Source organism: Nicotiana attenuata, unplaced genomic scaffold, assembly GCF_001879085.1.
Source record: "Nicotiana attenuata strain UT unplaced genomic scaffold, NIATTr2, whole genome shotgun sequence".
In the NCBI taxonomy this organism is placed as follows: Eukaryota; Viridiplantae; Streptophyta; class Magnoliopsida; order Solanales; family Solanaceae; genus Nicotiana; species Nicotiana attenuata.
This window is the reverse complement of record NW_017670690.1, coordinates 351,740-366,738: the sequence shown is the minus strand read 5'-3', so window position 1 is coordinate 366,738 and position 14,999 is coordinate 351,740. Positions and strand designations below refer to the sequence as shown.

Here is a 14,999-nt window from a genome sequence, read left to right as displayed (position 1 = left end):
CCAATTATTGAACTCATGGTTGATGCTACAACAGGGCATGAAGCTATGTCATTCATGGATGGGTCCTCCGGATACAATCAAATCAGAATGTCTCCAAAGGATGAAGAGTGTACTGCTTTCCGAACTCCAAAAAGGATATATTGCTACAAAGTGATGCCCTTCGGTCTGAAGAATGCCGGTGCCACCTACCAACGTGCGATGCAAAACATCTTTGATGACATGCTTCATAAGAGGGTTGAATGCTACGTCGATGACTTGGTGGTAAAGACGAAGAATAGGCGTTATCACCTTGAAGACCTTCGAATTATTTTTGAAAGGTTGAGAAAATTCGACCTGAAGATGAATCCACTCAAGTGTGTATTTGGAGTTACCTGAGGAAAGTTTCTTGGCTTCATTGTGCGTCATCGTGGAATTGAAGTTAATCCTGCAAAGATTGACGCCATTCAGAAAATGCCCAAGCCAAAGAACTTGAGAGAGCTTCGAAGTCTCCAAGGAAACTTAGCATTCATCCGGAGGTTCATCTCTAATCTAGTCGGACGGTGTCAACCCTCCAATCATATATTGAGGAAGGATATCCCTTTTCATTGTGATCAGTCATGTCAAAATGCTTTTGAAAGCATCAAAAAATACTTGCTGAATCCACCTGTGTTAGGGGCGCCAATGCTTGGGAAGCCGTTGATACTCTACATCGCGGCACATGAACGTTCACTTGGAGCACTGCTTGCTCAAGAGAATGAGGAAGGAAAGAAACAAGCCTTGTACTACCTTAGCCGAACTCTAATAGGAGCTGAGATGAACTATACGCCTGTTGAGAAAATATGCTTAGCGTTACTTTATGCGATAAAGAAGCTAAGGCATTATTTTGAAGCATACACCATCAAACTCATCTCTCGAGCAGATCCCGTGAAGTTCGTGATGACTCGACCTGTTCTTTCTGGACGCCTAGCAAGATGGTCCATATTGTTTAACCAATATGAGATCACATACACACCTCAAAAAGCTGTGAAAGGACAAGCACTAGCCAATTTTCTGGCTGATCACCCTCTTCCGGCGGAATGGGAGCTTTCGGATGAGTTTCCAGATGAAGACGTTTTGTTCATCGAAGAGTTTCCACCATGGACAATGTTCTGCGAAAGATCTGCATGTCGTAACGGTGCGGGGGCAGGTGTTGTGTTGATCTCTCCAGAAAGACAAGTCTTTCCATTCTCCTTTGTTTTAGGTGAAACATGCTCCAACAATGCCGCAGAGTACCAAGCTTTGATCGTCGGTCTCGAAATGGCATTAGAAATGAATATTCTACAGTTGGAGATCTACGACGACTCTAAGCTAATCATCAACCAACTTTTGGGGAGTTACGAGGGAAAGAAGGAAGATCTATTGCCATACCATCAATACGCTTCTGGTTTACTTGAAAAATTCGATCAAGTGTTCTTAAACCACATCCCAAGAGAAGAAAATCGCAAGGCTGATGCTTTGGCTAACTTGGCCACGACGATGGCTCTTGGAGAGAATGAGTCAACAAAGGTATATGTGTGCCATCGATGGGTTATTCCTAGACTTCTGGATCTTCAAGTCAACGAAAGCCATCATACGTCTGTTCGAGTGATTGAAGAAGAAGATTGGAGGCAACCACTGATAGAGTACCTTGAACATGGAAAGTTACCTGAAGATCCGCGACAAAGAACAGACATCAAACGAAGAGCACCGCGATTCATCTTCTATAAGGGGACATTGTTTCGCCGTTCTTTTGAAGGACTATTCTTGCGATGTCTTGACAAAGAAGAAGCCCGCCAAGCGATGGAGGAAGCACATTCTGGCTCATATGGATCACACCAATCTGGTCCCAAGCTCCATTTTTGCATCAAGAGGATGGGCTACTACTGGGCGATGATGGTGAAGGATTGCATGGATCATGCCAAAAGATGGCAAGCGTGTCAATTTCATGCAAACTACATCCACCAACCTCCAGAGCCTCTTCACCCAACTGTAGCTTCATGGCCTTTTGATGCATGGGGACTTGATGTTGTAGGACCACTTCCAAAGTCATCAAAGGGACAGATGTACATATTGGCCGCTACGGACTACTTCTCTAAATGGGCGGAAGTTGTTCCACTCAAGGAGGTGAAAAAGGAAACTGTCGTCGACTTTATCAAGTCATATATAATTTTTAGGTACGGCATACCAAGATACATAATCACCGATAATGGAACGCCATTTGACAACAAGCTCGTAAAGAGTCTATGCGAGAAGTTCGGTTTCAAGCAACATAAGTCTTCAATGTATAATGCACCTGCCAACGGCCTCGCTGAAGCTTTTAACAAGACGCTTGGTAACCTTTTGAAGAAAGTTGTTGCAAAGAACAAGAGAGACTGGCATGAGAGAATTGGTGAAGCTTTGTGGGCATACCGGACAACCTTCAGAACTGCTACACAAGCAACTCCTTACTCTTTGGTATATGGCGTAGAAGTAGTCCTGCCGTTGGAGCAACAAATTCCATCATTGCGGATAGCAATCCAAGAAGGGCTCACGTCCGAAGAGAATGCTCAACTTCCCCTAGCAGAGTTAGAGGCATTGGATGAGAAAAGATTGGAAGCGCAACAAAAATTGGAGTGCTATCAAGCTCGACTAGCTAGAGCCTTCAACAAGAAAGTGCGGCCACGATCATTCCAAGTGGGAGACTTAGTCCTAGCTGTTCGACAACCCATAATCCTCAACAAACGCATAGGCGACAAGTTTACCTCAAAATGGGATGGGCCATATGTTGTGAAGGAAGCATATTCAAGTGGCGCATACAAAATTGTCGATAAGGATGGTCTCAGAGTTGGTCCGATCAACGGAAAATTTTTAAAGCAGTACTTCCCATGAAAGTCACCTACGCTCCTCGACGTACGAGCCTAAACTGCAAGTCATGACGCTCCTTGATGCATGAGCTTAAACTGCATGTTGCTACACTCCTGGCACGCATGAGTCTAAACTGTGTACGGCCAAAAAAAAAAAGGAGTCTGCTAGGTTGAAAACCTCGAAAGAGGCGTCCTGGTCAAAAGTCAAGACCAAAAAAAAAAAGAACAAAAAAAAAAGAGTCTGCTAGGTTGAAAACCTCGAAAGAGGCGGCCTAGGCAAAAGTCAAGACCAAAAAAAAAAAACGAACTCACTCCTCTGAACTACGTTATGACTTGATCCTCTTTACCGAGGTACGTAGGCAGCTTAGAGTTTCTTTCTGAGTTCAGTCGCATGAGTTTTAAAAAAATAAAAGCTTGGCGTCATCGGATCATTACATAAATTCTTTCAAGTGTAGAGGCACATATTTACGAGGAAAAGAGACAATTTTTTTTTTGAAGTATAAAAGATATTTTATTGCTTCAATAGTACAAAAGTTGATACATCAAAAAAAAAAAATGTAGAGACAAAAGGAATTAGACGTTTTCCTATACAAAAGCCTAAGTCATGAAAATGATCGTAAACTAGGCTTTGTGGCCGACTCGTCTTGAATGCTTCTTCCAAATCCACATGACGTCTCCACATTTTAATACACTATCCTCAATGCCTCGTATATAAGAAGTCATCTCTCTTGAAAAAAAAACCTTCAATCACCAAGGGAGCCGCCATTGATAAACTTCAAAACCGTCAACAAATCAAGTGCAACAGTTAGTGAAGGGGTGACTCCGCATCTTGTATGACATCTCGGACTGATATCTGGACTCATTGAACGTCTTCACAAGTCTGCAAAAGAAATAAACAAAGAGATAAGATTCGTGATGATAGCCGAATCCATTACAAGGCTGTAGAATCAACTTCAAAAATATTTGTTAGGATAACTAAGAATGAATGGATCTTCATCTTCAACAAGATTATAGTTCTCGACGTCCGAATTTCATAGGATCAAACTGTTGGTGATTTCGACGCACCTAGTTCACGATACAGTTTTTCTGGCCGAAAGCACGCAAACCTGAATGTTCCCTGCGATCAGTTCAACTTTCAATATTTTCTGTTTCTAGCCCGAGAAGAGTTCCGAGATGGAATATTTATGTGTTGCAGCTCTAGGAGTTTTCTCTCCAACGGAACAAACGGATTGTAATTTCGATACTCCTAGCTCAAGATACAATTATTTTCGCTGAAGAGACGCAAATCTGAAAGTTCACTGCAGTTATGTCGACGTTGCGAATTTTCTGTTGATAGCCCGAAAGGAGTTCTGCCATGAAATTTATAGGTCCTTCAGGTCTCTGAGTTTTCTTTCTAACGGTGCAAACGGATTGTAATTCCGACACTTGTAGCTCGAGATATGAATTTTTCCACTATAGTGCGCAAAGCTGAAAGCAATTTCGTGGACAGATGGGTCAAGTTCAGAAAGTTGCTGCGGACAATCTGCTAGGAATTCTTCTATGATATCTTCATGATTTCATCATCTATGAGTCTTCTTTCCAATGGCATAGACGTCTTGCGATTCGGACGCCCCTAGCTTGAGATATGTGCGTTCCAATGATAGCATGCAGTGCTGTGAAGCCGAAATGACAGACTTGTGTACCGCCTTCAAAAATTCATTCCGACTTGTCCTGATGGAATCTGGCCCTGAATTTTGGATATGTCACTATGGTGCAAGTTTTGATTCTGCAGAACCAAGCGGATTGCAGTTTGGACATTTCCAGTTTGAGATACGATTTTTTCAATGCGAGCATGAAAGGCTATAAAGCCAAAACAGCAAAGACGCACCAAGTGCTTGCTCGCCGAAGTTGGAAAAGCCTACTCCAGTTGTCTCCCTCGCCAGCCTGCAACAATGTGATATGGTACATGTCGCACTCACTCGCCAAGGATGAAATATGTTCGCTCGAGCTCCAAGCCTCTTCCTCGCCAAGTCGCAAGGCTGAGATGCACCATGTTCTCGCTCGCATGTTCCAAAGTGGGAATATCGCTCGTCGATCAAGCTCGCTTAGGAATACTCTACATGTCTCTCGTCAAGCTGCAAGAAGGGTTGTACCAAGTTGCTATCGTACTCTCTTGAAAACCTGCAAAAATAAGAAAAGATTTTGGAGCCCTCGGTGCCAACAACACGAAGTTTTTAGATACGGTGCCAATAGCACGACGATTCAGCACCATGGCGCTTCAGTTTGACATTAACAAAAGGACATCGGAAGCAGCACAACAGTCTAGTTCAGCATGGCAAGTATCGGTGCCCATGGCACGAAGCTTTAACTTGCAACAAAAAAAAAAAAGAAAAAAAATTGGTCTTGAACAGCGATCTCCATTGCTCCAAGTTTGCAAATTTGGCTTCTCATGCTGGTGGAGTCCTTCAATATGGATTAATTCTGAATAAAGAAGCAATACAGGAAGCACAACTACGTCCCCAAGTTATTGGATGGTGTGCGCTTGGTTGCTTCTAGTTCTCTTTTCTACCAATTTAAATTGAATGATCTGCTGCATAAAAAAAGAGAGAGAGCAAGTCATGATTTAAGAAAAAAATTAAGGAGACAAAAAAAAAATGAAAAAAAGGGCGAGTGCAAGCAGTTCGTGGAAGCAAGTGGAGATGGAAGAAGCTCTAGTATCAGTTTTGATGTTTCGATCCAGTTAGACAGAAGAGCTTGATATTCAATTGTGGAAAACTAGTTGGCTTGGTCCTCTTTTTATAGAGATCTAACAAAGTATGATTTATAAGTGAATAAAACAAGAAGTTAGAATCCTACAAGGAAAAAAAAACGTTGCTTTACAAGGTGAAGAAATATTTTTTTTTTCCTTGTTTGCTTTTGGTACAAAGGAAAAGAGGGGTAACGTCATTTTTTTTCCTTGTTTGCTTTTGGTAAAAAGGAAAAGATGGGTAAAGTGAGACAAACATGGAAAGTTGTCTATAATTTACAAGAATTTTTCAATCACCATAGTTTGTAATTGCTACTTTCAAACCAAATAACATTGCGCGCGTGTTCGACAACCGAAGTATTGGAAAGTTAATTTTTGCTTGGAGCTTGTATTTAGCACTTCACATAAATGTGCAACTGGATAAAAGTTCGGATTTGACTGATAGAAGTCGCCACAAGTGCTAAAACAAAAATATCAACATTCATCGGTACTTCAAGTCTCGCTTTTCGTTTCAGCAAGCCTACACTTCGACAAATCTTGAAGTAGGGGGCATCTGTAGACATGTAAAAATTATTTAATCCACACAAAATTTGGATTAAATTCTAAATTACTTTGGGTCGAATAATTAATTTGAACTTTACAAGTTAAATTAGTCCATTTTATTATTTTGAGGCCCAAAGTCCATTTCATCTTCAGGCCCAGACTTATGCCATGTGACATGGCATATCAAGTCAAACTCCAGGCCAATAAGGTGACGCCACGTGTTAAATGATGTGGCAATCCAAGTCAAAAAGCAAGAACCAACCACAAGTCGCCAAGTGGCTAAAATGACACTGACCAATCAAAATCAAGCAAGAGAGTTCTTATGTAGCTTGACTGTCCATCCTCTACAACTATAAATAGAGGGGTTACATAACTCTCAAAGGACATTCAGAGTTGGAGAAGAACACTCCGCAATTGGTGAGGGCATCCACAAACACAGAGATCAATCATCAACAAAGTGTCGCTCGACGTTTTTGGCGATTAAATACATCACAAGGAGGTCTGCATCATCCTACATTCGAGAAAAATGCTTCTCAAGCCCTCGAATCACGGAAATTTTAGAGAGGAGAATCAAGGGATACATAGAATTGTACTCACAAATATTTATCAATAAAATCTCTTTTTCTTTATATTATTTTTGTTGCAGTTTATTTTTCATCTTACGAAAATTTGTTGCGAACAATCAGCCTTTAGAATAGATAAGAAAAAAGAAAAGCGTTAGCCATTACATTGATGTTAGAAGTTACAACTTCTACGTTGCATACATGAGCTGCAAAGCTCGATTCTGGTATTTAAAAATAGCTATTACTATATGCCATCCCTAAAAACCTTAATTACCAAACAAATATACAATCCCACATTTTCTCATCCTGGTATTTCTGCTGAAGAAGTGAGAATTAATAAAGCCGACCCCAACTTGTTTGGGACTAAAGCATAGTTGTTGTCGTTGTTTACTCTTATAGTAATAGATAGCAGGGTAAAGCAAGTCCTTGTCCACAACAATCCTCACCTGCGGTCCTATGATTTGGGGATTTTCCACTATGGCTAAGATCATACCTTACCATCTATAAATATACGTAGAATAATTATCTTTCTTGTGCATCAGTATAAAAGTTATCTACAACTTCTGTCATAGCAACTGCACCCACACCTTTTCCCCCTAATTTCAGCAGCATGTCGTTGAACGTGGTTTTCAAATGTCTTCTCCCCTCCGGTTGACTCCAGAGAACGTTAAGGACATTCGGGGAATAGACAGGTGCAGGCTTCGCGACCAACTGGCAACCATCTACTTCTACTCCGTTCAGCCTTGGCACAACCATAATAAACGTAATGAGAAACTAGGATGAGGAAACAGATGTGCTAATTAAGGGGAACCAGTTTATGATAACAAGCAATTACCTGTTTAAAATCTTTAACATTCTTGGCCATTCAGAAAAATCGAACCGCACATCCACGATGTTGCTAGCTCTTGGGAGGACTTCCCTAACATTTCCAAGAGATCGGCAAACGGAAACCAGTTTACTCAGTGGAAAATGGATATTTGATATCCTTATAGTGGTTGTTCTTGGTGTATCAATTCTTAAGATCGGTAGTCTTTCTCCAAGAACGATCAAAGAAGCCTTCTCAACAGCAATTTCTTTGTCCTCAACTGTCTGCAGAAGAAAGTTCCGAATGGGAATAACTAATTGCTAATATAACAAATCCACTTATGTTATTAAAAACATTAACATACAAGAATTTAGATGAACTTAAAATAGGGAAACCAGAAGGAAATTCATTTCATTAGAAATAAATTACCTCAAATTCCACATAAGCAGTAGAGCTTGACGAACCAAAGAAGATTCCAGTGATATTGCTTCTGCAGAAGGCGAGCGCTTTTTCAATGTCATGAAAGGACACATTGTGTTTCAAATTTTCTATCATAGCTGTCCTTGAGGGATGCTTTACTAACGAGGTAGGAGCGTCTGGACAGCCAATTAAATCAGGTATACACATCCTCTCTCTCCCTTTCGGAGGAGAAGTGGCCTCCAAAACTAGTACTACTTTCGCCATGCTCACATCAGACGTTTCAAGAGCCTTTTCCCTTCCTTCTTCTGACTGCAGTAGCCAAAAAAATGGTAGATGAAAGCTAGAACGTGAAAGTGGCGATTCACTTCATGAGCGTACACTTCCACAGGTAACATCTTATTCACAGCGGCACAAGTTGGTGCTGAACATATCATTTTGTGCAAGTCGTGTGAAGAATGGAAGCAAAAAAGGAGTGCAGAGAGGAACATACTTTCATAAGAAAATCAAACCCTGACAGATCATCAGTTTTAACCTCTCAAGCTGAACATACAGGGTGTATTGATAAATAATTAACCCGTTTATCTACCAGTTACATAAATTATTAAGAATTTTAGTGTAAATATTGGTATACTATTAGATCAATTTCACTTTTACATCTAATCATTAAGCGACAGGGCAGTAGTGCTTACACCGTCTGTTTTCATGCTGAAGTGCAGCTCATTTCATATTGGTCTGAAAAATACATGAATTTAATTATTTTTTTAATTATTTTTTCTATTTTGTTTCTGTTTTTGTTTTTCTTTTTGTGCTTGCGCTTTTTTCTTCTTTTTGTTTCTTGTTGTGGTATAATTTGAATAGACACAACTTAAGAGAGTCGAGAACACAGCCGTGCAGCAAAATGGTCAATGAATTAGAGTACTGAAAACGTACCTCAAAATAAACGTGTGCAACTTTAAACTTAGTTGATTTGACACTTGGAAACACAACCTTCTTAATAGCCCCAAATTTCTTGAAAGCGTTAGAGACATCACTTTCTGTAGCTTTTAAGTTCACAAACTTTACCGTCACTTTATTTTCATCAGATAAATTTTCAGAAAAAGAGGCATTCTCACCCTTAGTTTCTATTGACTTGCAGAAATCAACCCCACTGTTCAGATATTCGAGGACTGTGTTAGATCGTCTACTCTTTTCCTTCTTTCCAACCACGCCCTGAGATGAAGTCTTACTTTTTTTCCTGTCAAATGTCTGCTTATCAGTTTCTGCTTCAATACTGCTATTTGCACTCCTTTCCCTAGAACTGTCAACAGTTCTGTCGACAACATTTTCCTCAGTCCTAACAACAGATGGCTCCCGAGGTGGCAGATCGCTGATACATTCTATTAAGCTCTTTATGACACCACTCTTTCCGAATGCATTCTGAGAAGTTTCATTAAGATGCTCAAACTCTCTAGATACAGATTGCTCACTCTTTGGGTAGACAACCTGATCTCCTGCTCCATGATCAGCCTCCATGTCGTGATCCCCTAAACTCATCATCTGAAAAGAATTACCGGATACTGATGAAATTTCCTCCATTTTGGACTTAGAAATTAAGATAGGACTAGAGATGTCTTCGGATGGGCGGTGTTCATTAGCAGAGGAAACTAATTTTTTAACAAGAACATCCCGCCATTTGTTGGTTGCTTCGCTCGGCAAGAAACTATTAGAATATGCAACCTGCTCGAGATTGGATGTTCCTTTCTTCTCAAAAATTGAAACAATGTCTGATATTACTTCCTCTTTTTGCATTTGGTCATTCTTACCCTCCAACTCTGATTCATTATTTCTCTTTTCCTGAGAAACATCTAGTAAGTTGGCCACGCTCTCTGAGCCACAAGATGAATCGGAGGTATCACTCCTTTCTAGTTTTAAATTTGACGAAAATTTACACGACTCCATAATGTCTTCCTCATATTTTGACAGGATCTCTCCACTAGAACTGATTTGTACACTTGATGATGCTTCCTCAGCTAACAATGGTTCTCTCTCTTTCTCAACTAACTCTGAACGGTGGCAAATGTTACTAAGTTGAACACTGTCATTGCAATTGGCTTTTCCGCAGATAGATGAGGCACCAGAAGACATGCCATTTACTCTTTGGCCAGCAATTTCTTCACATTCTTTTGAGGAAACATTTAATAATTCTCCAGGCGCAGCAGAATGTGAAGTGTTTTTCATATTAACAACCTCCAAAGGTTCACTCGTGTCTGCATAAGAAGACTGAGATGTTTCACTGTCAACATTTTCTTCCTTATCAGCTACAGATGTCTTTTCTGAATGAATTGTAATCTTAAGGTTATTCTTACTTCCGCTATCATGACTATCAGCAGATACAACATTATCAGAATCCTTAAGATCAGAAGTGGATGCTAATGCATGAGTGCTACTGCTCTTCTGTTCCATATGATTTCCAAGAAACTTCTTTTTAGTTCTTTGAAGAATGCCTACCAAATTATTCCATGCACCTACTTCCTTCTGGACATGTGTTTCTCTAGGAAAGACTCCTTCATCTTCAGTAATATGCCTATAACAACAATAATCTCAGATATGTTTCAGGACCGATGAGATATTAGAGGATAAACTTGTATCAGAAATAAAACTTTCTAATTGTTACGAAACTAAAAAACCAGATACAAACTGGCTCAAACACACAAAATATCGTAGACTTTTGCAAGCTGAAGCAACTATATTATCAAAAACGGAGAGGAAAAAGAAGAAATAAGGAAAGAAGCACCCTATAATTGAGACATGACATTACTACAGACAATGGGTAAGCCAAAGAAGTGAAGAAGCAATTAATCTGCATGAAATTAGTCCACTACTAAGCATGATATGCATTTCACATCTTGGAACACTGCTATCAACCCCTATTCACCTACTAACTTTTTCTTTTATCAGTATTTATAACTTAGTTTTCCATAAGAAAATGGCACAGTCGATACTTTTGATACCTAACACTCATGTCCACAGTTATACTGCAACACATCATCGTAACGAACTCCACCGTGCATTTACGACAACACATCACTTTGTAGCATGTATACCTGAAGGAAGATCGTCCTGAGCTACAAATATCTAAACAGATCAGTAGCATGTATACCCGACGGAAGATCGTCCTGAGCTACAAATATCTAAACAGATTGACACCAAACTTTTTTTCCGACGCCATACCTTTTATAGGTGTACTAACACTAGTAAACCTCATCACAGTAAGTTAGTAGTGCCTATATAATAATTTTTGCTTATATTGTGTTCTATCCTTAGCTAATTCCACATAGGCGCGAAGAGATTACAAATCCTTGAGACAACTATCCTCCATGTGATTTTAGGTCTACCTTGTTCTTAATCTATCACCTTCAGACGTCGTAATGTTATACTGACGTACCAATCCATCTGAAGGTATAAGCCAGACGTGGTCAAACCATTTCATTCTCATTTATCATCTTTGTACTACTTGTACCGTCTACCTCAAATGTGATTATTTCTGATCATGTATGACTACATGTCCATCTTAACATCCTATTTGTATGACACTCATCCTGCGAATACATTGGGCCAACATCCTATTTGTATGACACTCTCATCCTGCGAATACATTGGGCCATAATAGCCCAACACTCCCTCCCATATAACATTATTAATCTCACAACCATTCCATATAACTTGCCTCTTACTCTAGTCGGTGCCCTCAGCTAGCGTACACCTCGACTAATTCCACAGGATACCTGCTATCTCCCACTAGCAACAGGTACCACGTAACTCTATCAACCAAGGCTTTAACAGATGGGAAGAAATCACCTAGTGTTTTTTGTCTCTGCTGGGATCCGAATCTGAGACCTAAGGTTCTCAACCCACTTCATTGACCATCAGACCACACCCTTGGGTGCTCTGGTAGGTGCCTTTTATCACGTATCACTCCCATAACACACGTCTATTTTAATCCCATAACACACGTCTATTCTAACTATCATATTTCAATTATATGTGCTATTTGTTAAATCTCTCGTAAATTATCCTACAACATTGAGCCTAAATATTTGAACGGTCTATATTGAGGTATCACAATCCCCTCTAATCTTTTTTTGATAACTATAGTCCAGTCTAATCTCATTTCGACTTCATTCTTCTACGAAAACTAAACATGCATTGCATATATTCTCAATTACTTCTAAGTATCTAATATCTTAAACCTTAAGTAGGTCGCTTATCCATAATTCAACCTTTGGTTAACTCCCTCGCTAGTTTCATCAATTTAACACAATATTATCTACAAAAAGGATGCATCCTGAACCTCAACCTGAATATCCCTAGTGTAACCCATTGTTAGGGATAACTTAACTGTATGTCCTTCACTGTACAGATGCTTGTGATGGCTCCTTCATAGATATCATTTATTTACAGTTATAGACAAGTATCAATTCCTCTCCCCTCTAATACCTACCAAAAGATTTTCTTGGTACTCTATAATATGTTTTTTAGGTCCATGAATATTATATGAAGAACTTCCTCTCCATTATCTATTGCATTTCTCCAAATTGGTTCCATAAAGTTTGTAGTGTCTTTACATCTAGTCTATGCTCTATCACTCTTTTCCAAGATTCCATTGTATGACTCACAATCTTAATACTATTATAGCTCGCATAATTTGATATCTCCTTTATTATTATATACACCAAAACTAGGGTACTTTTTCTCCACTCATTTAGCAGCTTTCCACTCCTTTGCATCTCTAGCTTTTGGTACAAATTTAGAGTTTTTACATCCGAATTTGCTAATAAGTTTCTCAACTTCTCTATTAGCTTTCCTATAGTCTTCAACCGGCTTCAGCCTCTTGTGTTTTGATAATTTTCTATACTAAGCTCTTTTTGCTTTAATAGTTCTTTCTACCTCCTTACTGCTTGTCCCAAGTCTTATGCTCCCTCTTTCAACTGCTTGTCCCAAGTCTTATGCTCCCTCTTTCAACTGCTTGTCCCAAGTCTTATGCTCCCCTTTTCAACTGCTTGTCCTGAAGGTGCTAATTGATCTATATCTTTTCATGTCCACCTATGAACTCTTCGTTGCATGTAATTCTTCTTTCTTTATTCTCTTTATTTCCAGGACTACCCGTCCATGTTGGGTGGTTATGCAACCTTACTGTACATACATATATCCCTATCACGTCTCTAGTAAGAAAAAGTCAATTTGGTTGTGCATACCTCTATTCTTAAATGTTATCAAGTGCGGTACCATCTTTTTTTCTCTCAGACACAAAAGTGTGATACCATCTTTTTAGAGTAAGTATTAACTAAATCTAAATCATAAGCTAAGGCAAAATTATTTATCAAATAATAATAATAATCCAAATTCTAACATAATGTCTTCTTCGTTATTCCTAGAATCTTAACATATCCTTATGTACTCTGTTGAAATTCTCACTATATTACCGACATGAGGCATCATTACAAGCATCTAAGGGCAGCCTGCTGCACTAAGCTCCCGCTATGCGCGGGGTCTGGGAAAGAGCCGGACCACAAGGGTCTATTGCACGCAGCCTTACCTACATTTTTGCAAGAGGATGTTTCCACGGCTCGAACCCGTGACCTCTTGGTCACGTGACATCAACTTCCATTTACGCCAAGGCATCATTACAAGCATCTAAAATCCTTAATTCGGTGAATTTGTCTCATTTGAACGTGAAGGACAGCTTCTGTCAGAAAATCTCAGCATTAGAGAGAAAAATACTCCCTCCGTTTCAATTTATGTGAACCCATTTGACTGGGCACGGAGTTTAAGAAAAGAGAGAAGACTTTTGAATATGTGGTGTAAAATGAAGCACATATATTTCGTGTGGCTATAAATCATTGCATAAAGGTAAATTGTTTCCAAATAGGGAAAGAGGTCATTCTTTTTGGCACGGACTAAAAAGGAAATAGGTTCACATAAATTGAAACGGAGGGAGTATTTTAAAGTGTAATGCAATGTGATCAGCAGCACTATTTTTCATTTCTCAATTTCTTCAGTGTGTCTTCAATTGTGTGTTAGTAATCAGCCAAATCTTGTTTTTCGTTTTCTTTTTATTCCCCCTTTTCCTAAACCTGGTTTATGATTTCTGACTCGATTATTTGCGACGGCCACCAGGATACTCTAAAGATCCTGCTCTTCAAATTTGGCTAGGTCCCAATCTTTGCCATGGTTTAATTATCTATATGGGAACTTCTATTGGTCATTTTTCTGTATTATATCATTTCAGATATAACTCACAGTGGCTTCAAATCAATCAAGGTTTATACTTTTCTATTCATTCTAATTTTTATGACATATGAAATTTTAAAGTAAGTAGTCAGATTTGCATGGGTTTTTTGCCCTCATGGAACAAAGCCTAATCTTCCACAATTTTATTTTATCATTTTTTCAAAATATGGTTACTCTTTTCTTCAACATTTCCATAATATGATTCACAAACAAACTGCAAGCATGTGTACGATGAACTTTAATGTGCAACACCTTCTTTCTTTTACTCTAATCTATGATTTTCTTTGTATTTTGACCTCTATCAGTTTTGAGCGCAGGGTAGTGATCACATACTATTATACTTAAACATTTATAACAGGTTCCATAATTCATAAATAAATCAACTTCACGTCATACAACCAAAACTCCTAAGCTCATAACCTTGCAAATTCATACATAATAAGCAACTAAACTTTTAGGACCTCACCAATATGATCATCAAATTTCAACCATGTACTTGAGCTCAAAATGAAGTTAAAGACTTCTAGTCATTCTAATTAAGAAATCTTACTTCTTTTCAAATATCTCCACAGCCATGGCATTCTGCTGCTCCACTTCTGATTTCTTTAATGACTGCGAAATTTCGCCTTTATTATTCATTGAAGAACACCATCTTCTACATTCTGTACATAGCAACTAGGTCCATTAATACATACAAGTGAAAAAAATCAGTACTCCCCCCCCCCCGACCCCACCCCAACCCTACCGACTACAACGAACTACAACGAAACTAACAACTTTTAACGGTACCTAAACGAAACTAAAAACGAAAAACGTAAACTAAACTTTACCTA

At 39.1% G+C, this 14,999-nt stretch overlaps 2 protein-coding genes across 2 annotated transcripts in view; one reads left to right on the top strand and one right to left on the bottom strand.

Annotated features, from left to right (window-relative positions):
- Positions 1-15: 15 nt before the first annotated feature.
- Positions 16-5,106, top strand: LOC109242328. Its single transcript, XM_019409197.1, has 3 exons — positions 16-261; positions 382-2,820; positions 4,612-5,106. The coding sequence occupies exons 1-3, from the start codon at positions 16-18 to the stop codon at positions 5,104-5,106; spliced, it is 3,180 nt and encodes a 1,059-aa protein (XP_019264742.1).
- Positions 5,107-6,803: 1,697 nt separating this feature from the next.
- LOC109242329 overlaps positions 6,804-14,999 on the bottom strand; it is an 8,898-nt gene continuing 702 nt past the window's right edge. The window contains exons 2-6 of the mRNA XM_019409198.1: positions 14,717-14,828; positions 8,827-10,459; positions 7,906-8,205; positions 7,507-7,760; positions 6,804-7,413 (exon numbers count right to left, since the gene is read on the bottom strand). Of these exons, the coding sequence (XP_019264743.1) occupies positions 7,194-7,413; positions 7,507-7,760; positions 7,906-8,205; positions 8,827-10,459; positions 14,717-14,828 (2,519 nt within the window). The 3' untranslated portion in view covers positions 6,804-7,193. The remainder of the gene's footprint in view (positions 7,414-7,506; positions 7,761-7,905; positions 8,206-8,826; positions 10,460-14,716; positions 14,829-14,999) is intronic.

Coding starts and splice junctions, on each gene's coding strand:
- LOC109242328 (XM_019409197.1), top strand. CDS start 16: ATGGTTGATGCTACAACAGGGCATGAAGCTATGTCATTCATGGATGGG. Junction 262..381: donor GCTACGTCGATGACTTGGTG/GTAAAGACGAAG, acceptor ACCTGAGGAAAG/TTTCTTGGCTTCATTGTGCG. Junction 2,821..4,611: donor TCGATAAGGATGGTCTCAGA/GTTGGTCCGATC, acceptor TTGATTCTGCAG/AACCAAGCGGATTGCAGTTT.